The sequence below is a fragment of the Miniopterus schreibersii genome (assembly GCF_964146895.1).
Source record: "Miniopterus schreibersii genome assembly, chromosome: 9".
NCBI lineage: Eukaryota > Metazoa > Chordata > Mammalia > Chiroptera > Miniopteridae > Miniopterus > Miniopterus schreibersii.
The window spans coordinates 39,855,118-39,881,509 of NC_138118.1; the positions used below are offsets into that span (position 1 = coordinate 39,855,118).

A 26,392-nucleotide genomic window follows, 5' to 3' on the forward strand; every position below is an offset into this window, starting at 1 on the left:
TTCACTTATTCTGTCCTCTGCTTCATTGAGCCTGCTTTTAATTCCTTCCAGCATATTCTTGATATCAGATATAGTATTCTTCATTTCTACCTTGTTCTTATATATCATATCTGGCTCTTTTTTTCATGCTTTCACTAAGTTCCGGGACCTTCCCATTGAGTGTCTTGTGGTTCTTATTAATTCCCTTGAGCATCTTTATAACCATTACTCTGAACTCTATTTGTGATCATTTTCTTACCTCTATCTCATCAAGGTCTTTTTCTGGCGATTTTTGCTTTTCTTTAGTTTAGGAGTTGTTTCTTTGTCTCCCCATTTTGGTGGCTCTTAATGTTTGTATCTGTATATTAGATATATTTGCTTTCTTCTGGCCTTGTGGGGTGGGATTTTGTAATATATCTAGTGGAACCCAGTGGTGTGTTTTCCTTATACTTCTGAGTTGTATGTTCTAGGCCTATCCCTTTTTTGGGTGTCCCTTTTGTGAGTTCTTTGGTCTCTCCTGTTGTGATTGGGTCTAGAGTGTTGTTGACTCATCCTTGGGAATACTCTCAGGTTGCCTAACTGTGAGGCTCAGCCACAACCACATCGTGTGAGCTTTTGTACAGGTGCTGACAGGGCAAAACAAAATACAACCAAACTGCAAGAAAACAAACAGGAAGTTACAAAATATCCTAATAATCAAAATGAGAAAGTAGAATTGGGAGAGTGAAGCAAGTACACAAATACTAAAGCAATAAGTAGAGAAAGGGATAGTATTGCTAATAGTGAAAATAAAATAAAGTAAAATAAAAAGTAAAAAATAGAGAAGCTGCTGGGATATAAAAAGGGCAGAGAAAAGATTCTGAAAGGAAAGAAGCATGAGCCAAAAAGAGTTGGAATAGGATAATGGTTTGAAAAAAAATTAAAAATAAGAATAAAAAGACCAACACAATCAATCAAACAAACAAAAAGACAGGAAGACAAAACAAAAGAAAGTTATGCCAATGGAACAAGAAGAGAGAGAGGTAAAGCGAGGGCAGGAAAGGAGGCCAGTAAGAGATATGGAAGAAACAAGAGAGTAATGCAATGAACTTATTGTTTATAATGATAATATCCCAGCAATAAAGCAGAGACTATCAAGAAAATCTTGATAATAGAATAAAAAACAAAACAAAACACAAACACAAACAAAGCAAGACAAAACAAATCCTTAAAAAATTGCTTAAAAAATTAAAAACAGAAAAGTTAAAAAAAATTGCCCCCCTTTTCTTAAAAAAAAAAAAAAAAAAAAAAGTCAACCTGGTGAGTTTCCTCTGCACAGCTTATGTTGCCTGAGGCTTACCGTTTTGTATGCTGATTTGGGGTCTCCTGGTAGGTACTTCTGTGTCAGCCAATGTGAGGATCTGTCTAGGTTTACCTCTGCTGTATTTAGGTAGTTGGCTGTTCTGAGGCTCTCTGTGGACCACCTCCACCTGTCAGCTATTTTGCCTCCCCCTTGTGGTTGCCTGGTCATACTCCAGAGCCTTCTGAAGAGAGTCTTTAGGGTGCAGGCCAGCTAGTATAGCTTGAGCTATTGCTCCCCTTACTCAGAGGTTTTGCTGTCAGGCCTCACTGTGGGGAAGTTAGTCTCTGCTTCAGAGCCAACTCTTCAGTCTCTATCATATCCTCCAATTCTAGTTCCCCATACAATGGCCTGCTGCAGGTTCAGACTGAATTCAGTCTGTTGCCTTTTCTGTATGGGCAGTTTCAGCACAGGTGCCAGAGCCCGCCGGCAGAGTTGAACGGTCCTGAGGAAGGGGTGAGGATAAAGAAAAGACAGACACAAAAAAGATGGGATCGGGAGAGCTGCAGCTCATGACTGCTGCCAGCTGCCAGCCCCGAGTTTATTTTTCCAGCTCAATATATACAGGCACTGTTGATTTTGCTGAATAGCACCCTTCCCCACATTCCTACAAGGCCGTATGAATGCTCTTTCAGAGTAAACACTCTGCCACCTGCATGAGCTCAGACCTTGGTAACTATCTTTATCTCGGCTTCTAATGGGAACTTTTGGGGAGGATTGAGTCCTTGGCTCCAGAGCCTCAGGCTACATGGACCATATCCAGACACATAGCGGGCTCTCAATATTGAGGGTCATTGTGGGGAGGGTCGAGTCCCTGACTCCAGACCCTCAGGTGGCGTGGACCGTGTCCAAACACGTCACTAGCTCCCAGCAGTCAGGGCTCAGTGGGTTTGCTCAAAAGAGATACAGGTGAGCAAATTGCCTTCCCTACCCCCAGAAGGGGTTTTAAGCTTTTCTTCCATTTCCCAAACAATAGTCCCTGAGAGTCTTACTCTTGTCTTGTTGTCCTATGAGCTGTTCTCCCTTGCTCCTCAGAACTGTGTCCTGAGGGGAATATCTGGGCTTTCAGTGAGCTGATCCAAGCCCTTTCCTGTTGGGGATGGTGCTCCCAGCATGTGGGAGAGGTAGGCATGCCCCGCCCCTCCTTTCCCAGTTCTGGTTGGTTGATCTCACAGAGTGCTCAGTTCAAACTCTCCACAATGCATGCACAAATCCCAGCTTTCACTGGTCTGTCTCCCCAGTGCAAGCCAGGAAGGTGGACGTTCGTTCAGCAATCAAAAATGCACAAAGCAACAAACAGGGAGAGCACCCACCCTGTGAGGACCCGGCGCCCCTGCGCTTCAGAACCAGCAGGAGGGTTCACAAAGTCATCCCCACCCAGGTCTCCTGCACAGCTGATCTCAGTAAAGCTGGGGCAGCTCCTTGAGCGCTATCTTGTCTCTCTTCAAAGCAAGTCAAAAATCTCCATTGCACCCCACCAGCAGCTCTGGTGGCTGGAGACCCGATCCCCCATGCTAGCTCCTCTGGTCACTCACTGGCGGCGGTAGGGGTCTTTTCCCCTTCCCCGTGCCACAGAGTTCAAATGCTTTCTGGGGTTCTACACAATGCCTTTCAGGAAAGCAGAGGGTCCCTCTAGGTCTCTGCTGAGTACAGCCAACTGCCCCCTTTCTATTCAGAAGCCACACACTGTGGATCACCCTTTACTGTGGTCCACACCAGGGATAAATCTCTCCTCCCTGCAATGCCACCATTAGGCATGTTGTTTCACTAGGAAGGCTTAGTCCCCTCCTCACAGCATACTGTTGCTCTGGATCCCTTATTCAGATGTGCAGGGGATCTCTTCCTTCTCCTCCGCTCTGGGTTTGAGATCCCAGCTTTTGGATACCAGTCTTCACTCCCAAGGGGAGGGAGCTTTGCAGCCTATAAACCTCAGGCCTCGCAGCCGAGCGCTGGCTTCAGGGGGGACTCCCCCTTTCTACATATCCCGCTCTCTTACCAGACTCTATGATGTCTCTTCAGTGCTCCTTACTTGAAATATGTCCACTCAGGTATATTTCTCTTGTTTTTCCAAGCTGGCTACGCAGCATTTTAGCTGTAAATCCAGTCCTTGGCTGGAAGCAAGGGCTCTCTGCTGCTTTTCAGAGTGCCACCATCTTCTTCCTCTCTCCAAAATCTTCCACAGTCTGTTTTAATTCAGAGAAAGGGTCTTCATCATCTTGATACTTCTAGAAGAGTGTCTTATGCCTAATCGGTACTCAGTAATTCTTTAAGTTGTTGGTAATCCTCAGAGATATAAGACTCAAGGTTCAAGAAAGCTCTTGATAATTTTTGTTTCAATCACATGGTGATCATTCTGAAACTGATAAAGTATGCATTATTGATAGCCCAGTGGTATTTATGTGTTTGTGACTCTAAAGCTGATTTCACCCTGGCTAATATATAATGTTGATTTACAACACTGATCTGTTAACATTTTGTGCTTGGAGGATTCTGGGAAGATGGTGGCAATGGCAGCATAATTTCTGTCTTCCTGAGTCCTCACATAAGAATGGAACAACTGGATCACACAGCCAAAACCCATAGACAATATTTACAACAAAACTAAGTGACAAGGTAGCCCTAAGAATCTCAAGATACAGATGGATGGGAAAAACCACCAATAGCCACAAGACCCACTGGTTTAACCATCTGTGTAAAGAAAAGCTGAGGGGAGCAAGGAGGTGTCTAGCAGACTTGAGACCAGGGGAACTTCAAAATAGCAGGCCAGCCCTGGCCAGGCAGCTCAGTTGGTTAGAGCGTCGTTCCAATTTGCCAAGGTTGTGGTTTCAGTCCCCCATCAGGGCACATACAAGTATCAGCCAATGAATGCATAAATAAGTAGAACAACAAATCTCTTTCTCAAATCAATAAATAAGTTTTTAAAAACCGGCTGGCCAGCCTTCCCTAGCAAATACCACTGGCTGCTCTGAGAAGAGTGGGTGCAGGGTTGCAATTGGGTGGAAGGGTTTGGGCATCCCAGAAGCCCCTGTGAAATCGCAAGTTGAATTGCCAGGGCCCAAAAATGAGGACCAGAAAAATACCAAAGTCAATTCCCAGGCTAAGTTTTAAGAAAAAGTGAATATGGAGCAGAATAACATCCTTGGCAATGAAAGCACACCAGAAAGAAACACACACAAAATCACAACAGTAATTACTATTTGGAACAAGCTGCAATACATGAAGTGATGTAAGACATGAAACAGTAACAGAAATCAAATAATTTCAAGTGCGATAACAACTCACAAATATTTATTTGTAAAAGATCATTTCAGAAATGAAGATTGAATTAGAAGGAACACAAACAGATAGACACAAACATAATGCTGCATGAGGAATAGAATAAAAAAATTTAAATAAAAAATAAATAAGGGCCCTAGCTGGTTTGGTTCAGTGGTTAGAACGTTAGCCCACAGACTGAAGGCCCTGGGTTCAGTTCCAACCAAGGGCATGTACCTTGGTTGTAGCCTTAATCCTTGGCCCTGGTCAGGGTGAATGCAGGAGGCAACCAAGTATATCTCTAACAACTGATCTCTCTCTCCCTCTTCCTCTCCCACTCTCTTTGAAAAGCAATGGAAAAAATGTCCTTGGGTGAAGATTAAAAAGAAACAAACAAACAAAACAAAATAAGGAAACAAAGATTTATGATTAAGTGATAAATACTGAAGACAGGTAAACATGATTCAGTTTACTAATAAAAGTCCTTCAAAACAAGAGAATAGAATAAATACCAAAAACAGTATTTTAAGAAAAATTTTCTGAAACTACAAAGAAACAAAACTTAGATTCATACAAATTAAAATAGTACAGTGTGTGTCTGAAAATAGTGACCCATGATGAGCACCTTTAAGATATATTTGAGTCAAATTACTGGAATTTAAAGACAAAGAAAAAACCTTTGGGCATCTAGACCTATGCTGTTTGGTACAGTAGCCATAGCCAGTTGTAGCTATTAAATGCTTGAAATGTGGCAAGCGCGTATTCAGATGGGCTGCATATAGGATTTCAAAAACGTAGTATGAAAATAAAAATAAATTACCTCTGTTATGTGTTAAAATTATAATATTTCTATATATTGCATTAAATAAAATATTTTAAAATTTTCACCTCGTTTTACTCTTTAATGTGGGTACTGGAAAATTTAAAATTACATATGTAAGTTGTGCTTTTGGCTTACTATTCTGTTGAACTGTGCTGATCAAGAACTCTAGCTTCCTTTCTGAATCCGGGCTTGTACAGAATAGTCCTTTTTCTGGACCCAAAGGACCTCCCTGGATAGAATTTTTATGTGAATAGTCCATGTGAAACTTTCTTTCTCTTTCTCTCTAAACCCATTTAGATCTCTCTCTTTGTCTTTTTCCTTGAATTACTTCTTTAAGCATGTCTAGAAATGTTTTGTCTTCCAGAATGAATCAGAGCTCAGCAATCCTTTCATTTACATCAGGGCGAGGAAGGCTGTGCTCCTGCTTTAACATGTGCCTAAATCCATTGTCATCTGAGTGAACACACACAATCCCTGCAAGGTTCAAGAGCCATTGCCTCACTTTCTGGATCTTGATCTGAAGCATAGCTACTATCTTTTTGTGGCTCCCTCTAGAAATTCTGCATTTTTCTCTCCCTTTTTCCTCCCTCTCCAGCTTGTGCTTTCTATTTTGTTTAAATGCTCTCCAACAGAATTTGTCTTTGTTTTCTTTGTGATTTATCTTTTCCAGATAGGTAGTCTCTTTAAAGGGAACTTATTATTAGTCCTATAAGCTACCTGTATTCAAATTGGTTTTCATTTAGGAAAAAAAGTAATTTTCATTAAAATTATTTCAATCTGTTATGTGGGGAAAATAGAATTTCAGAGAAAATAAACCAAAACTTTTATTGGTCCATTGTAAATTTGAAATCGAAAGTAATTACTTGAAGATATTTTACAGTCAGTTTATAAACTTTTACATAATTTATCTTTGTTCTTCTGAAGAATATTACCATTCAACAGTGCTTTCTCTAAATCTGTTCAATAGGAAGAAAAATCTCATACTTTCTGTTCATTCTGATACCTCTGTCTTCAGCCAGCCCTTGGGGGCAGCATTAATATAAAGAATAAACTGAATCACCATAGACCTAAAAGCAAAACAAGATCATTTGAATTTTTTTGTTTTGTTATTTTGTTAATCCTCTCTCGATATTTTTTCCATTGATTTTTTTTTTGTGTTTTTTTTTTTTTTTTTTTTAGAAAGAGTAGAATGGAGGGAGGGAGATGGATGGGGGGAGAGAGAGAGAGAGACAGAGACAGAGACAGAGACAGAGACATTGATGTGAGAGACGCACATCAATTGGTTGCCTCCTGCACACACCCCAACTGGGGCAGAATCAAGCCTGCAACTGAGGTACAACATGCCCTTGGCCGTAATCGAACCAGGGACCCTTCAGTTCACAGGCTGACGCTCTAACCACTAAATCCAACCAGCTAGGGCAAGAGCCATTATTTTTGAACTCTTAATTTGAGAATCATACTGGGTATGACTGTAATAGTAATTTTGTTTTTCATAAGGATTTTTTTTATAATAAGTTTCTTTAAATAAAAAGTAAAGAATTCAATTTCAAATTTATATGATTGAAACTTGCTTAACTATGCCTCTGGGAATCTTGACAATGCTATTTTTATGTACCATATCTTTTCTTTATAAGTAACATTTTTTTGTTAGTTTATAATTTAGTCACTTCAGGTAGCCTCTGCCTAAACTATTGCTGATTCTTAATTTGTAAAGTCCAGTAAGTTTTAGTACTTACCAAATAAGCATTTATTATAGTATCTGGAATTGAGAAGTAAAGTAGGTATGTGCTTCTACACATCTTTTTTTGTTTTCTTACATTACTTGGCAGTAAAAAAGAAGGAAATTTTACCCTTTGCAATAACATAGGTGGACCTGGAAAACATTATGCTAAGTGAAATAAGCCAGTCAGAGAAAGACAAGTACCATATGATTTTACTCATATGAAATCTAATGAACAAACTGAACTAACAAGCAAAATAGAAACAAATGCATAGAGAGAGAGCAGGCTGACAGCTGTTGGGGTGGAGCTGGGGTGTTTGTGGAGGGATGAGCAAGAAAGAAAAAAAAAGAACTCGTTGACACATATAACAGTGTGGTGATTGCTGAAGGGTGATGAGGGTAGAAGAGGGTATGGGTGGATAATTGGTGATGGAAAAAATAAAATGAAAGTTTTAAGAAAAGAGCGCCCTTAGATTTTCTATCATGTAGATAACAGGAAATTTTCTATCTCATTAATGCAAGCTAGTGAGGACTAGGAAATCAGGATGTAGAAGAGGAAAGATTTGGATAGTATTTTCTAGCTTCTGTATCTTATAGCTTATTCATAAAGACCAAGGCCTTGATATGTATTTGGTTACCCTTAGGAGAGACACTGATACTGCTTGTACTGAGCCTAGGCAGCCATTTGGCATCCCAAATCGGGGGAATACTTTGTTCACCCACCACTTCTTAAATGAAGTTTTCCCTCATGTACCAGTGGCAGACAAGCACAAAAAGGCTTTTGTGTGATGCCCATGAATTAGTCTCTGTGGCATTTCCAATTGTTTGTTCTTCCCCCAGGTTGCTGGTAAAGGAATTGTTTGTGTAGCATTTCAACAATGGAATGTGATTTAGAAAAAAACTCAAGTTCATCTCTACCAAATAGAGCTTAGTAATCTCAGGAGCGGTGGCAACCAAAACCTCTTGTTTATATGCCTTTATGTCTTCTAGAATGTGAAATTATCACCTCTTTGATTACTGGGTCATGGGGGGGACCCCACACTGTTTTATAGCATGTGCGCATTTCAGCCCTCCCCTATGCCCCACTCCCATAGGCATGGCACTGGGAGCTTCTCTGGAATCTTCAGTGTCTGGTTACGCTGGATGTACTGGTCTCTGAGCATGTGGTTGTGGTGGAGGTGGTTCTCTACATATGTGCTTCATGTGACACTTATCATACTATCACTTTACCAAAACTATTTTTAACTGCCTGGATAAGAATATTCAGTTCAAACCCACAGAGGTTGGAAAAAAGGTAGTGACAGAGGTGGGACTAAAGCACTTGCCTTTGTACTTCCATTCTGTGTTTCTGTCCAGAGCACCATGACCGTCTCTGAAATCTAGTGAAGGACAAAACATAAGAAATATTATTCTTTTTAACATTTGTGCTAACTTTTGAGGAAATTTTTTATCCTCAATTTCATTTTTTTATATTTTTCATTTTTTTCTATGAGTAATATTTCTTCATTTATCCTGTTTTACATAAAATTGTTGAAGTACAACCTTTATATTCATCCACACTTTGTAGATAGTTTCCCTTCATCTTTATTATTATTTATTATTGCAAGGCTGCTGTAGTTTTATGTCCCACTCCTAGTGCTCATTAGAATATCTTCTTTATCTTTGTAATTAAATACGTAGGTAAAAATTTTATTAATTTAATTAGAACACAGTGAGCCCATATTGAGTTTAACTTGAATTGTTATTTCAAACAAACTATTATTCAAATCTTTATAACTAACCTACGCTGTATTTTAGAACTCTTTTTTTTTTTTTAATTCAGTTTCCAGGGTTTGAAGATCAAACTTCCTGACTTGAATTTATTTTTTATTTTTTTAAAAATTAAATTTATTGGGGTGACAGTGGATAATATGAACATAAAGGTTTCAGGTTTCAAGATCTCTATATTGCTATGTGTACCCACCACCCAAAGTCCTATATTCTCCCGTTGCCATATATTAAGACCCCCTTAACCCCCCCACCCCCCAACCCCTTCCCTCTGGCAACCACCACACTGCTGTTTGTAACCACAAGTTTCAGTTTTATATCCCACATATGAGTGAAATCATATGGTTCTTAGCTTTTCCTAACTGACTTATTTCACTTAGCATAATATTCTCAAGGTCCATCCATGTTGCAAATGGCAGTATTTCATCCTTTCTTACAGCTGAGTAGTATTCCATTGTGTACATGTACCCCATATTTATCCAGTCCTCTATCACAGGACACTTTGGTTGTTTCCATGTCTTGGCCATCATGAATAATGCTGCAATGAACATAGGGGTGCTTATATCTTTACAAATACATGTTTTTGAGTTTTTGAGTATATACTCAGGAGAGGGATTGCTGGATTGTATGGTAGCTCTATTCTTAATTTTTTGAGGAATAGCCAGACAGATTTCCATAGTGGTTGTACCAGTCCACATTCCCACTAGCAATGAATGATGGTTCCCTTTTCTCCACAGCCTCTCCAACATTTGTTATTGCTTGTCTTGTTGATAATAGCCACTCTAACAGGTGTGAAGTGTTATCTCATTGTAGTTTTGATTTGCATTTCCCTAATTGCTAGTGGTATCAAACATCTTTTCATATATCTATTGACTATATGTATTCTTGGAAAAGGTGTCTGTTCAGGTCTTCTGTCCACTTTTTGATTGGGTTGTTTGTTTGGTATTGAGTTTTATGAGTTTTTTATATATTTTGGAAATTAAACCTTTGTTGGAGCTACTGTTTGCAAATATCGCCTCCCATCTGGTTGGCTGCCTCTTTGTTTTGTTGTCAGTTTCTTTTGCTGTGCAGAAGCTTCTTAGTTTGATATAGTCCCGTTCATTTATTTTTGCCTTTACTTCCCTTACAGTTGGGATCAAGTTCAGAAAATGTTCCCTATCACCGAGGTCCATAAGTTTGGTACCTATGTTTTCTTTGTAACTTACTGTTTTGAGTCTCACATTTAGGTCTTTGATCCATTCTGAGTTAATTTTTGTACATGGAGACAAGCTGTAATACAGTTTTATTCTTCTACATGTGGCTTTCCAGTTTTCCCAGCACCATTGAAGAGACTATTTTTACTCTGTTGTGTGTTTCTGGCTCCTTTGTTGAAAATTATCTACCCATAAACATGTGGTTTTATATCTGGGCTCTCTATTCTGTTCCACTGATAAGTGTATCTGTTTCTGTGCCAGCACCATGCTGTTTTGATTATTGTAGCTCTAGCATAATTTGAAGGTAGAATGATATCTCCAGCTTCATTCTTTTTTCTCAGGACTGCTTTGGCTTTTCAGGGTCTTTTGTGGTTCCATACAAATCTGATGATTTCTCGTTCTGTTTCTTTAAAAAAATGACATTGGTATTTTGATAGGGATTGCATTAAATCTGTATATTGCTTTGGGTAATACGGCCATTTTAACTATGTTGATTCTTCCAATCCATGAATGTGGGATATTTTCCCATTGTGTTCTGTCTTTTTTAATCTCTTTTAATAATGCTTTGTAATTTTCAGTATATGGGCCTTTCATGTTCTTTGTTAAGTTTATTCTTAGATATTTTATTATTTTGGTTGCAATTGCAAAAGGATTTTTTTTTTTTTTCTGAAGTTTTGTTGTTAGTATACTGGAAGGCAATAGATTTTTGTATATTGATTTTATATCCTGCAACTTTACTGTATTTGTTTATTATTTCTAATAGTTTTTTGGTGGAGTCTTTAGGGTTTTCTATATACAGAATTATGTCATGCGCAAAAAGTGGCAGTTTTACTTCTTCCTTCTTTGTTTGTATGCCTTTTATTTCTTTCTCTGCCTTTTTGCTCTGGCTAGGACTTCCAGAACTATGTTGAATAAGAGAGGTGAGAGTGGACATCCTTGGCTTATTCCTGATCTTAGAGGAAAAGCTTTCAGTATTTCACCATTGAGTAAGATATTAGCTGAGGGTTTATCATATATGGCCTTTATTATGGCCTTTATTATGTTAAAATACTTTCCTTTGCCCACCTGGTGAGGCTCAGAGATTGAGCATCGACCTATCATCCAGGAGACTGAGATTTGATTCCTGGTCAGGGCACATGCCTGGGCTGCATGCTGGATCCCCAGCACAAGGGATGCAGGAGGCAGCCTATCAATGACTCTCTCTCTCATCATATTTCTGTGTCTCTCTTTCTCCCTTTTCCTCACCCTGAAATCAATAAAAAAATATATATTTTTAAAAAGAGGCTTCTATTCCTATTTTATTGAGTGTTTTAATTATAAATGGATGTTGTATGTTATCAAATGCTTTTTCTGCATCTATTGATAAGATCATATGAATTTTACCCTTTCTTTTGTTAATGTGGTGTATTACATTGATGGATTTACTTTGGGGAACCATACTAGGCCCCTGGAATGAGCCCCACTTGGTTGTGGTGTATTATTTTTTTGATGTACTGCTGTATTCGATTTGCTAGTATTTTGTTGAAGAGTTTTGCATCTCTATTCATCAGAGATATTGGTCTGCAGTTTTCTCTTTTTTGTGGTATCCTTGCCAGGTTTTGGTATCAGGGTTATGTTGGCCTCATAAAATGTGTTAGGAAATATTGCCTCTTCTTCAGTTTTTTGGAAGAGTTTGAGGAGGATATGTTTGTTTTAACTCTGAACATTTGGTAGAATTCACTGGTGAAACCATCTAGTCCTGCACTTTTGTCTTTTGGTAGGTTTTTGATGGTTGTTTCAGTTTCTTCGCTGATTGGTCTATTTGAATTTTCCAGTTCTTCGTGATTTAGTCTAGAAAGGTTATATATTTCTAGGAACTTACCCATTTCTTCTAGGTTATTGAATTTGGTGGAATATAGTCTTTTGTAATATTCTAATATGATCCTTTGTATATCTGTGATGTCAGTGGTGACTTCTGTCTCATTTCTGACTTTGTTTAATGGGTCTCTTTCTTTTTCATAGTGAATTGGGTTTGTCAATTGTATTAATCTTTTCAGAGAACCAACTCTTTATTAATTTTTTGTATAGTCTTTTTGTTCTCTATTTCATTCAATTCTGCTTTACTTTTTATGATTTCCTTTCTTCTGCTGGCTTTGGGTTGCTTTTGTTCTTTTTCTAGTTCTTTTAAGATGTGATGTTTGGTGGTTTACTTGGGATTTTTCTTGTTTCTTGAGATCGGCCTGTAATAATATAAACTTCCCTCTTATTACTGCTTTTGCTGCATCCCAGAAGTTTTGATATGTTGTACTGTGATTCTCATTTGCCTCTGTATATCTTTTGATCTCATCTTTTATTTCTTTTTTGACCCAGTCATTTTTTAGTAGTATGTTGTTCAATGTCAATGTGTTAGTGGGTTTCTTTACTTCCTTTTTGCAGTTGATTTCTAAATTCGAGGCATCGTGGTCAGAGCATATGCTTGGTATAGTTTCAGTCTTCTTGAATTTGTTGTTGCTAGTTCTGTGACCCAACAAATGGTCTATCCTTGAGAATGTTCCAAGTGCACTGGAGAAGAATGTGTAATCTGATATTGGGATGAAAGGTTTTGTAAATGTCAGTTACGTCCATTTGGTCTAGCGTTTCATTTAAGGCCGATATTTCCTTTTTTTTTTTTTAATTTAAATTTTATTATTGTTTAAAATAATACAGATGTCCCTTTTTCTCCCCAATGACCCGTTCCACCCCTTTCCTTCCCCCTCCCCAGTCCTTCTCCCCACCATTGTCCATGTCCTTGGGTTGTGCGTGTATGCACATAAATTCTTTGGTTACTCTCTCCTCCTCCACCCACCTGCCCTCCTCCATCCCTCTGACATTCATCAGTCTCATCTATGCTTCCATGTCATTGAATCTATTCTGTTCAGTTTATTAAGTTCTTTAGATTCCACGTATGGATGGACCTGGAGAATATTATGCTAAGTGAAATAAGCCAGGCAGCGAAAGACAAATATCACACGATATTTCTTCATTGATTTTCTGTTTGGTTGATCCGTCTAGAACTGTCAATGGAATATTAAGGTCCCCAACTATGATTGTGTTTTGATCCTTTTATCTCTTTAGTTCTGTGAGTAGTTGCTTTTTATATTTCGGTGCTCCCTGGTTGGGTGCATATATATTAATAAGTGTTATGTTTTCTTGATGTAGTGTCCCCTTTATCATCATAAAGTGTCCATCTTTGTCTCTTGTTATCTTTGTTGTCTTGAAATCTATTTTGTCAGATATAAGTATGGCTATACCTGTTTTTGGTGGATGTTATTTGCTTGGAGAACTTTTTCCACCCTTTTACTTTGAATGTACTTTTGTCTGTGCAGCTTAGATTTGTCTCTTGTGGACAGAAGGTTGGGTTTTGTTTTTTGATCCACTCTGCTACTTCGTGCCTCTTTATTGGTGAATTCAGACCATTTACATTTCGGGTAATTATTGATGTATGAGGATTTCCTATAACAATTTTATATTTTGTTTTCTGGTAGCTCTGTGCCTCCATTGGTTCTTTTCCTTTGTACTTCTGTTTGTCGTTTTTGTTTGGTGGTGTTTCATACTTCTTTCTTCTGTGTCCTCTTTTTTTAAGTGATATGTCCTGGTTTGGGGATTTTTGAGTGTGGTTACCATTAGGTTTATAAAAAATAAAGTTGCATATATACAATAGTTTTTTTTTTCTTTTGAGTGCATCTGATGTTCATCCTCCTTTGCCAGTTCAGACCTTTACCGCTTCCCCCTTTATGCTTTTGTTGTCTCAAATTATCCCTGTTTGTGCTGTAAGTTTTTTGGTGATCTTACTCGTAGTGTTGTGACCTTATGTTTTTTGTTCCAGGTAGAATTACTCCCTTCAGTATTTGCTGCAGTGGAGGTTTTTTGGTGACAAACTCTCTCAGCTTTGGTATATCTGGGAAGGTCTTTATTTCTCCTTTATATTTAAAGGATAATTTTCTCTTTCAGACGTTTGAATATTTGGTTCTACTCTTCTGGCTTACAGAGTTTCTGCTGAGAAGTTAGTTGAAATTCTGATGGGTTTTCCTTTTAGGTCACTTCTTTCTTTTCCCTGGCTGCTTTGAGAATGTTTTCTTTATCATTAATTTTTGACAGTTTTAATACAGTGTGCCTTGGAGAGGGCCTCTTTGGATTCAGGTAACCAGGTGTTCCTTTTTCTTCTTGGATTCGAGGATCTAGCTCTTTCCATAGATTTGGGAAGTTCTCATCCACTATTTGTATGAATACACTCTCTCTTACCTTTTCCCTCTCTTCTTCTTCCTGAATGCCTATTATTCTAATATTGCTTTTTCTGATGGAGTCAGACAGTTCTCATAAAGCACTTTAAATTTTCTTTATGTTCAAGTCTCTCACTTCTTTCCTGTGTGGCATTTCTAGATCTCCTATCTTCATTACCAGTAATTCTTTCCTCCATCTGGCTGTTTTCTATGCTCAGTAGCTCATTCCTAATCTTCTTAATTGCATGCTTCATTTCCAGGATTTCTTATTGGTTCTTTTTTAAAGTTTCAGTCTCTTTGGTACAGTACTCTTTTGTTCATTGATTTATTTTCTGAGTGCACTGAATTGCCTGTCTGTATTTTCTCACATCTTGTTGAGTATTTTCAAAACTGCAATCTTGAAATCTCTGTCATTTATATCACATATTTCCATGTGTTCCAGCTTGCTTTCTGGGGATTTTTCATTTTCTTTCTGATCATCCTTGTTACCATGGTTATTCGTGGTATTTGCTACTCTCCCTTGTCTGGGCATAAATACCCCTTCTTTATCAGCATCTCTGAAGAGGTCTTTCTACTATTTTCCAGTAGATGGCACTGAATTGCAAGAGTTTTTACCTCTGTGATCCCAGAGTTGACCTCCACGAGCTTCTATAAGACAGTACAGCCATGCTCATTGGGGGTTCAGCTTGTTTTGCCCTCAAGTAATGATGACCTCAGGTCCTGGACCTCCATGGGATCCAGCCCCAAGCACCAGAACAGATTATCAGTCACAGAAGGAAACAGTAGTTCCCTTGCAATAGCTCTTGGTTTACAGATAAAATGTTTCTTGACCCAACACAGGGGGGAACGGGAGGCGAGGTTTGAGCATCCAAGTGGCGGCAGGGCTGTGTGGTTTTGTTTCTTTGTCAGAAACATCCCTGCCCTGCAGTAAAGAGCTGCTGTGCGGCAGAGCCCCGCACTCTGTCAGGCATCTGGTGGCTCTGTCAGTGTTCTCTGTGCTTGTCCTGCTGTACTGCCCCTCACAGACCTTTGTTCCCTCCCGCCAGAGGTAGCACCTGCTACCTCTTGCTTCCTCCCCTCTCCTGGCTGTGCAGATCTGCTAGCTCCCAGCTGCATGGCTGCATCTGTGGGCCGTCTGAGCTTTTCTCTCTTCTCATCTCCCAGTTTATTCCTGGTTGCCGATCTTTAGATGTTTCAATGCGAGGGTCTCTCAGGCATGCCTCTGTTGAGTAGGGAATTCTTTGTTGAATTATAGTTGGTTAATTTGTTGAAATTCCAGGGAGAGGCGCCAAGGGTATCTCTCACACCACCATTGCTCTCACGTCACTCCCAGATGTCCTCAATTTCATTTTTATGTTAAAATTAAATTGTGAAAACAGTTGTATAATGAGCAGTCATTCAAGATAATCAGAAACAAGTAACAATAAATAATCTGCAAGGAAAATGCAGAGGAGGAAGAAAAAAAATTCAGTAGCCCCTCATTTCATCTGTTATGGATTTTATTTATACTCTAATAAAAATTATACCCACAGAAATTAATATGACTTGTACAAGTTCAATTTAGTTGAAATTAAAACCCATATTTCCTGACTCTACATTTAATATTGTTTATATTATGCTACACTGACTTCCTCCCATTTGGAAAAAAGTATACAGTAAAACCTTGCTATAATGGACTAATTCAGGCAAGCAGGTGTGCATTAAAGTGCAAAGTCCATCATATAATAAGATAGGTTTTCCAAATGCATATGTTAAAAAATTTACAAATTAGTTTACCTGTTTTTACTTATGTAGACACATTTGCGTAATTAAAATTATGTATAAAAAGTTTAATTTCACAGAAAAGTTGTCTATATTTATTAGTGTAATTTTAAATTTATACTGAATAGGTCTAGTAAATGCATGCATTCACCAGTCACCGAGAGTAAACAAATGCACACGGCAGGGGTGTGGCTTAGCGTGGTGGGATCATTTGCTGGCGTGCATTAAAACTGCTACATAAAGTCATGCCATCTGACAACAGAACCAATTACCTCCGGTAATACAGTGTGATCACCTGTTAATTGTTTGCCGAACATTGCTTATGAGCTGTCTCTTGGATTTAAATATGTAGACTGTAGTTATAGATATGTAATATTTATTTATGTCAGCAAAATTACTAGTGTTTTTTCCAACATATGGTCAATTTACTAAAATTTGTTAAAAGTAACAGTGAATTAATAACAAAAAAATAACCTGTTAATTATAAGCAAATTATAATTATAAGCAAATCATGGTTAAAATCATTTTAAAATTAACAGGGTGTTAATTTTCACATATGACATATTTAAAATTTTGTCTGTTAAATCCAAAGTCCATTAAATCAAGGTCTGTAAAATCGAGAGTTTATTATAATTTTATCATAGAAGTTAATTAAATCTGAACCTAGTACAACAGAACTGTGGAGAAGATCTTCATCAAGAAACTTGTAGAAAATGTACAAAATGATTATTTTGTAACTACCAAATGAAAGTTTATTCCCAGATGAATCTGTAAGTGCAGTGTACGATTACTGAAAGAATCTTTACCAGCACCACATCTCTACCAGTTAGCTTTACTGTGTAACAAAGCACCCCAAAATGTAGTTGCTTAAAACAAGTCATTTATTATAAGTATTTTACAGCTGCTAATCATTAGACTCATACATTAGCAAATATTTTTATTTGTACCACTGTGCTTTCCAAAAGATCTCTGAGGTCTATTGTAATTAAATCCATGTACTTCTATTTAAACTTTTTTACTTTTTAAATTTTATTTTTCAATTACAGTTAACATTCAGTTTTATTTTGTATTAGTTTCAGTTGTACAGCATAGTGTACAGGTTAGACAGTCATATATTTTACAAAATGATCTACCTGGCACCGTAGTTATTTCAGTATTATTGACTATATTCCCTATACTGTACTTTTACATCCCCATGACTGTTTTGTTACTACCAATCTGTACTTCTTAATTCCTTCACCATGTATTTATTAAAGTGATGCAATAATTCTTCTTAATTTTAAAGACTGCCTTTAGAAAGGAGAAGGGCCCGGCCGGTGTGGCTCAGCAGTTGAGCATCAACCCGTGATCCAGGAGATCGAGTTTCAATTCTCGATCAGGGCACATGCCCTGGTTGTGGGCTCAGTCCCCAGTGCAGGATATGCAGGAGGCAGCCAGTCAATGACTCTCTCATCATTAATGTTTCTGTTTCTCTCCCTTCCTCTTTCTGAAATCAATAAAGACATATTTTTTTAAAAAAAGAAGGGAATTATTTTCTCTGACCTTTATTTCACTTAAATAATAGTTTTATCATAATGTAATCTATATTTATACACCTTTTCCCCTATTTAAATAAAATGTTTATTAAATGTTAAAAGGAATAATAGTTTCCCAATTACAAATCTCCTTCTTTGTCACCTTTATGTCACTGTAATGCCCTAACTGTGAAAAACTTAAACTGAGGCATTTTTAAGAAATTGTTATTATTAGTAGTTTACATTGGGTTTTAACTTTGTCATTTTTAAACTAGCTGGGCACAGTGTCACATTTGACCATTCATGCTACTGTTATTACCAGGTTTGCTTTTGTTTGTGAAGGAAATTTTAAAGTGAGGTTTTCAGATATCCTCTTCTGGGACTGATTACTGTTAAGAAGGTGTGTTGCCCGGCCGGGCGTGGCTCAGCAGTTGAGCATCGACCTAGGATCCAGGCGATCGGGGTTCGATTCCCGGTTAGGGCACATGCCCGGGTTGCGGGCTCGATCCCCAGTCAGGGGCGTGCAGGAGGCGGCCGATCAATGACTCTCTCATCATTGGTGTTTCTCTCTCTCTCTCACTCTCCTTTCCTCTCTATGAGATCAATAAAGATATATTTAAAAAAAAAATTAAAAAAAAAAAAAAGTGTGTTAATCTGTGCTACTTTGTGTTAGATTTCTAAAATGAGTGCATTTAGAATTCAGAGTCGATATATCCTTTCCTTTGTGTGTTGCTTTTTGCTCCTGTTAATGGTGAATCTTACTTCCCTTTTATTTGCAGTGTCCCAGTTTGAAACTGAATTCTACATCAGTGGTCTTGCACCTCTCTGTGATCAGCTTGTTGTGCTTTCCTACGTAAAGGAGGTTTCAGAAAAAACGGTAATTTATTTCACCTCAAATACAAAGGGAAGTATGGGTTCATTTTCAGCATTATACCCAGATCAGGTTGCCCATCAAAGGGCTTTGCTATAGTCTGAGCAGAACTTCCTGACCTATGAAATAGGGTCAGCAGAGATTATTACCCTGTAGACCTAACATATTTACCTTTCAAAAGCTCCACTCATTGCCTGCCTTTGTTCCTTTTGCTGAGTAAAGGGGAGTCATTTTTTCCCATTTCTCTTGGTATTTTAGTAGGAAGGAATGAAGGATTCCTCTTTCTGAAAGGCAAAGAAACTAAGCTGACACTGCATTACCAGAAATGACAGCAATGAAGTTGATCTGCTGCAACAGCAGGGCCCCTGTGGTCAGAGGGAATTACAGAAAGGGCAGTTCATTATTTCCTGTGGTCCAGACATATTTTTTTACTTCCCAGTGGCCTAGTGATTCTGAGTAGCTTGATTCTGGCTTTGAAACAGATTGTTGCTAAGTCTCAGTAAGCAGTGCAAGTGATGGTATGAAAAGTACGGCTAAATAAGAAACAGCAGAGGATCTAAATTTTGTTATACATGGCTTTGGAATGAAGCCTGTATGTATGGTCCTGTGTAGGAGCATGCACTCTCAGCCTCTCTTTGAAACCTCAGTTGGCAGCACTCACAGTTTGTCTTTATTGTCAGAGTCCAGGAAGGGGATAGGGGGTGGCTTTGAGGCATAATAAAGGAGAGCTTATTGTAAAGGATTTTTTGATCCTGTGTATAAGAGATAGAGCAATTGATTGTCCCTTTACAGAAGTAGGCTCTCCTTTTCTGTATCCTCTCCTATTTCCCCCCCTTTTCAAATGACAAGGAATAAAATGCGGAGAAAAACCCTGAGAGAGCCCCAGTTTTGAAGTGGTAGCTGCTCTCTCAAGCATTTCTCTGAGCTAACACTTGCATCAGGAAGCCATTGCTATAGTAACCTGAAGCTCTGGGTGCCTATGTTGCTAGGCAATGGGATGCTATAGACATAAGTGAACACTCAAACCTGCTAAAAATCAATAGAGCTGGCTTCTAGCTCTGTTGCAGGACATCAGTTTATTATTATTATTATTTTTGAAACTAGAGAAAAGCAGTGGCTCCTGAGGGAGTAAATATGGTACTTTTTGATGAGGAATGTGGGGAGGATCGAGAATGTGATTTAAAGACATAAGGAAAGAAGCAGTAAAATGAAAAAAGGAAAGCCTAATAAACACTTGACCAAAAAAAATAAAGAAAGAGTGGAGACCTTTGTTAATAAAAGAGAGTATTGGAAAGGAGTAAAAACCAAGAAAGGCCAACCTCATCGAGCAAATTAGAAAATGGAGTTTTTTCAGAGAAAGAAGTTGAGGTCTTGGAGATGACTTAAAAATGTATGTGTGTCATATTCATGTCATGTAACACCTAAGTACACCTTAAATCCTTATACACAGAATAAACTGATAAAATTAAGACAAAAGGAGTAAAGAAACAGCTTGAGACTGAGCTGGTCACATGCCCCCACCTTTTTTTTCCATATCAAAAAGATAGCTTAACTGCAACATTAAAATTTGTTTTTATATCACTCGTAATAGTATCCCCCAACATATTTTTCCTATTTTTCTTTCACATATGTGCATTTTTTCACACAGTTGCAGTCATAGGTATACACTATTCCTTATTGCCATATTTTTCAGAGCTTATTCCATTCTCTCTCCATGGGGCTGTGTAGTCTCCCATCATTATCACTTATAGTGGTTGTGTACTGTTTCATCTGGTTGATATACACTTATTTATTATGCTATCCCCCTAATGTTTTTTTCTTTCATTCAGTAATAAAGTACATTTATCTTAAGAATTATGGTAACCATTGGGGGTTAGAGATCAATAATACCAAATTCCTGCTCCTAGGAAGTTCACAGATAAGCAGGGCTTGTTTGGCCACTGAATAAAGGTTGTCAAACAAGGAGATGAATCACATTGCTGATAGTTTTCATACACATATAAAGGAGCTCTTTATATGGTCTAGCAAGGGAGTTTTCTTTTAATATTATTTGGTCCAAATATTTTTTCTATTTTTGTCTTTGTTATTAGCAGTTAATTTTTTAATTACTCAAATCTTTCAGTTTTTCCTCCATTTTTTTTTTGTTTCAAAATTCAGATCTCATTTTTCCACTTATCCGATAAATTATGCTATGTTCACTGTTGTTTTTCTCTACTAATTGATCTTTTATAGTTGCTTTTTTATTTTTGTAATGTTTTCAGAGTATGAGGTGCAAAGCTAACATAATTGCTTCTCAGTTAACCTAAAAAAATTGATGAAAGAAATCATCTACTCAGCTAGGCCTAATAATAGTTACCATTGGCATCAATCAACCACACTTGGCATTTCTCCACATCTGCACTTCATGCATTTTTTAAGGCTATATTATTCATATGCTTACAGCTTACTGTTTGCTTACAGAACTTGAGAGTTGGTGGTAGTTCTGGACCCTTTCACTCTCTTTCATTCATCTGTGTTCTCTATACCAGTGTCACTCTGCATCAGGCCTTGTTGCTTTGGAAAATGGTCAAGTGTATGTTTTATGCCTGTGTGCTGAATGCCCCAAAATCATGAACTTTAAAGTAAAAAAAACTTGATTTGAAATCCAAAGTTTACCATAAGTCTCAGTTTTTCCACAAATCCCAGTTTCACCATTTACTTATGTCACTTTTACCTTAGTAAACTTTTTGATCCTCTGTTTCTTCATCTGTAAAATTAGGAACAATAATACTAATGGTAATTTAAGAACTCCATGAGAATAGTGTATGTATAATCACACTAGGTTAGTGGAGCTGTCAGAAGCCCTCAGTAAATCATCTTTCCCCCTTCTATCTTGATCTACAACTGCACTGTCCAAAACTGTAGTCATTAACCATGTTTAAGTTTAAATTAATTTAGAACTAAATTTAAATTAGTTAAAACTAAATAGAATTTAAAACTCAATTTCTCAGTCACTGAAGTCACATTTCACGTGTTCAGTAAGCACCTGTGGTCATGTCTGTCACCCTGGGCAGTACAGATAAAGAACATTTCCGTCATCTCAGTAAGTTCTGCTTTAGACATAACTCATAAGCTCTAGCTTTTTAGTATTACCAGTAAGTTTACCTGTAGTGGCAGTGGTTTGCATAATGGACCAGTTTGTAATATTATTTTTACTTTGCTCTCATTTGTGATAAAGAGGTGTAACTAAGTTGTCTAAGGCTGTGGTAGCCATGGAGTTGCATGGGCTGCATTAGTGGGAAGCTGACATGAAACAGTAGTACCTGTCCTGTTTATCTCATGCAAAAGGTCAGAAAATAAAACACAGCTATGAGGCTATCTATGGCAGGTGTTTAGAAGGGCTGACATCTGCCAAAATGATAAAACCAAGGCATTTAATTATGCCTAACTAAATTTAATTTGTATAATTTGTAGAAATGTAATTAAAATGAGCCCTTTCCATCTCTTTTTTGCCCTAGGAAAGAGAATACTGTGCCAGGCCCAGGTTGGATATTATCCAGCCACTTTCTGAGACGTGCGAAGAGATCTCTTCAGATGCTCTAACAGTGAGAGGCTTTCAGGAAAATGAATGTAGAGATTATCACTTAGGTGAGAGAGATCGAGGCTCTGGCTCATGGTCTTTCTTATATTTTTATCTTTCCCCCTTCCACTCAAGTAGCACAACCAGGAATTTAAATTGAGGTGCTGAAAAGATCTTAGAGAATATCTGGGCAGGCCTCTTATGTTACAGATGTAGGCATCGAGGCTAGGAAATACTGTAGAACTTGCTTGAGCACCAGTAGCAGAAGGGAGGGGAAAAGATGGGGCCAGGACTAAGGTGAGTAGGCTCTGTGATCTTTGTTCTTATACTTGGTCTGTTGTCCTATTTAATGTGACACCTAACTTATATTGATGTCAAGCAGCATGGTTCTGGTCACTCGCAACTTCATGTCCCTAGACAGTGTGCTAAGGGATGGCAGAGAAGTTATCTTTCTGTTTGTGACCAAATGCTCAGAGCCTTGCAGAGTGCCTGGCACATACTAGGGATTCACTGAATATTTGTTGAGTGGATGAATGAATATAATTAGTCACTGCTCAGAAATAAAGACAGTGCTGTTTAGTCATACCAGGGGCATCTGTGTTTGGGTGTTATCATATCCTTGAAAAACACAAGGATATGACAAAAATAGAACAGCTTACTTAAGCTTTTAAGAAATTCTTTCTGCCCTGGCCGGTGTGGCTAAATGGTTACAGTATTGGCCGAAGCACCAAGGGGTTATGGGTTCTATTCCCAATTAAGGGGATGTACCTGGGTTGCAGGTTAGATCCCTAGCCCAGTCAGAGTGCATGCGGGAGGCAATCAATCAGTGTGTCTCTCTCACATTGATGTTTCTCTCTCCCTTCTTTTTTCTCCCCCTCCCTCCTTCCCTTCCATTCTCTCTAAAATTCAGTGGAGAAAATGTCCTTGGGTGAGCATTAACAACAACAACAACAAAAAACCCAAAAAAGAAATTCTGCTTTAAAAACAATTGACTTTTTTTTTTTTGGCGAATATTTTTACTTCTCATATTAGTGAAAAGGAAAAAAAATATTCTATACATGTTTGAGTTTTCTTGTATGAAGTCCCTAATCAGTTGAGAAATGTGAGAATAGTATATTCTGGACTTTGCAAAAAGCAAACATGATTCAAAACTGAAAGTGTCCAATCTAGATATTTTGCTCAGAGCAAACTCTGCTGCACACTTAGAAACCCTTCAGAACACGTTTTATAATTGAATTCTGCAGGAAACCCTCACAATTGGCATTGTGCACAACATGCTGAAATGGCAGATTATATCCCCAGGGCTTGGAGCATCTGTCACTTATGCTTTAGATGGCTTTGACCTTGATGAAGAGGAAACATTTTTTGCAGACTGTGGGGTGTGGTTCTGTAAAAATAGAACAGTGTTGTAAATGGCCATAAATAAAGTTTATATACAGTACATAAATTCTGATATGCAATAGATGTGGCAAATTTTGAACATTACCTTTCAGCTGAGATCAAAATTATTAAACACAGCATTTTAAACTCACCTTATTTTTAAAAGATTTTTTATATTTCTCCCCTCCTTACCTCCCTTCCTTCCTTTCTCCTTCCCTTTCTTTTTTTCTTCCAAATAACTTCACAATTAAATACTTTTTAAAGCACTGGAATATATTATTCCAGTTATTCTCTACCATGTCCTACCCCTACCTTCAAACAAAGCCAAAAACACTTGTTCCAAAGAGTTAAGTTTTCTGTTCATTCTTGCTAAGTTGGGTTGTCTAACAAAGTCCCCTGAACTACTGCCAAGGTTTCTAATGTTGAATTGCCTGAGATGTTCCTCTCTTCTCTCACCTATAGAGCATTCTGAAGGGGAATCACTCTTTTACATTGTGAGTCCAAGAGATGTCGTAGTAGCCAAGGAACGAGACCAAGATGACCATATTGACTGGCTCCTTGAAAAGAAGAAATATGAAGTAGTTTTGATTTTACTTTCTTAAATATATTGACACATCTGTAGCATAGAGAGGAAAAAAGGGTTTTGTGATAAATCTTTCACATAGGTGAATTAGAATGCCCTAAGCTAAAAATTTGTTGGAGGCTAATAACTTTCTAATATTCTTTTTTAGAAATTTGGGGGGTGAAAGATCACAAGGAGGTTAGCTGGCTTTACTGTTCAGTGGAGGAGGAGTTGGTAGTGGAGGGAGAGAGTGGGTTACATCCAGCCTGTTGAAGTGTTTATTTTGTGATTTTTCAAGAGAAATAAAATAGATCTAGTATTTCCGAATTGTCTGTTTAGATATTTTTGTGGAATCATTCCTTTGGCACTTATTTCTTATGTAAAAATAAAGCTACCAAATTAATGTTCACTTAGGATAGTTGAACTACCTGTTCAGATGGAATGATGTCTACTTTATTTAGTGTTGGTTCAGACTAATTTTAGTAGCTAAAGTCCCATTATGATTTAAAAAAGAAAAGAAAAGGAAACATTTTTTAACTATAATGCCACAAAGGCATTATTGTGTTTGGTTTAGTTACAGAAACTCTCTTGATGGGCTTTGTATACTAATCAGCTAAAGACAAACAAAAATAAACTATTTATAGATTACTTTAAGTTTGTGACCATCTGAAAGGATTTGGGGAAAAAATTTTTAATTTATAAACTATTTAGAGTCCAGGTATTGGTACCAAGTTCATACCATATTGCTTTAGCTCCAAATAGTTTCTTAAAGAAATAATTCTATGTTTTAAACATTTGTGTTAAAGTAATAATTGTAAACTTTCCAGAGTAAAAATCAAATCAGAGATTTTCAAAATCTTATTTGTAGATATACCTAAACATAAGCATATAGTTTACTTTTAATGTATCAAATAGGAAAAGACAGATGAATTTTTTTTTGTTTGAATCTGGGAGCTTTAGTTATATTTTGATTTCTGTCTGAAAAGTAATTCTAATATCCTAATGTGGAAATTAATTAAAATGGAAATAAGAGGAGTCTTCATTTTGGTTGCATGCTTTTGTTTGAGTTTGAATGCAGTGAGGCTCATTCAACCATAGCATTAGAAATTCCTGTGCTTGAAGCAAAAGCCAAGGGAAAATGGGGCTTTATTTATGTAGTCTAGAACTCTAAAACATAATAAGTATATTGTGTTTATAACTCATATCTTTACCACTCTCTCCCATATTTCCTCCACCTTTTCTACTCCTTTTATCATGCTTATGTAATATAGGAAGCTTTGATGGCATCTGAAATTAGCCAGAAGAACATTAAAAGACATAAGATTCTGGTAAGTGTGTAATTTTATTATTTGAAATATAATTTTATCTTTCTTCCTTTTTTTTCAGTTTATCCTTGTTGTTGAAAGTATTACAGATTTCCCCTTTTTTCCGCCATTGACCCCCTCCACCCTACTCCAGCGCTTTCCCCAGGCTTTCACCACACTGATGTCTGTGTCCATGGGTTATGCATATATGCGTATAAGTTCTTTGGTTAATCTCTTCCCATCCCCACCCTTCCCTCTAATATATATCAGCTTCAGAGTCTCTGGGTCTATTTTGTCAGTTTATTTTGTTCATTAGATTCCATATGTAAGTGATATCACATGATTCTTGTCTTTCTCTGACTGACTTATTTTACTTAGCGTAATACTCCCAGGTCCTTCCATGCTGTCTCAAAGGGTAAGAGATCCTTCTTTTTTACGGCTACGTAGTATTCCATTGTGCAAATATACCAGTTTTTTAATCCATTCATCTACTGATGGGCACTTGGGCTGTTTCCAGATCTTAGCTACTGTAAATTATGCTGCTATGAACATAGGGGTGCATATATTCTTTCTGATTGGTTTTTCAGGCTTCTTAGGATGTATACCTAGAAGTGGGATCACAGGGTCAAATGGCAGTCCCATGTCTAATTTTTTGAGGAAACTCCACAATGTTTTCCATAGTGGTTGTACCAGTCTGCATTCCCACCAACAGTGTACTGGAGTTCCCTTTTCCACATCCTTGCCAGCATTTCTTATTTGTTGATTTACTGATGATAGCCATTCTGTCCGATGTGAAGTGGTGCCTCCTTGTTTTAATTTGCATCTCTCTGATGATTAGTGATATTGAGCATTTTTTCATATGTTTCTTGGCCATCTGTATGTCCTCTTTGGGGAAATGTCTATTCAGGTCTTTTTTAAATTGGATTGTTTGTCTTCCTTTTGTTGAGTAGTATGAGTACTTTATATATTTTATCTTTCAATAAGTTATAATGAAACTGAAAGTAATTTAAAAAGAACTGATTCTTCCTATCTTTTGAGAATTTATTTCAAACTAATTCTCCAACCTGTAAGATGAAAATATTTTATTTTATTGAATCAGTTTCTGCTTGTAAACAAGAGACTTGAAC

The 26,392-nt window shown here is 37.5% G+C and overlaps 1 protein-coding gene across 2 annotated transcripts in view; it reads left to right on the top strand.

The window, feature by feature from the left end:
• The window catches only part of VPS41 (VPS41 subunit of HOPS complex), a 184,657-nt gene that overhangs the window by 107,892 nt on the left and 50,373 nt on the right, over positions 1–26,392 (top strand). For both annotated transcript variants that reach the window (XM_081147818.1, XM_081147819.1), the window contains 4 exons: positions 18,369–18,466; positions 21,958–22,087; positions 23,862–23,977; positions 25,233–25,289. In XM_081147818.1, the coding sequence (XP_081003944.1) occupies positions 18,369–18,466; positions 21,958–22,087; positions 23,862–23,977; positions 25,233–25,289 (401 nt within the window). The remainder of the gene's footprint in view (positions 1–18,368; positions 18,467–21,957; positions 22,088–23,861; positions 23,978–25,232; positions 25,290–26,392) is intronic.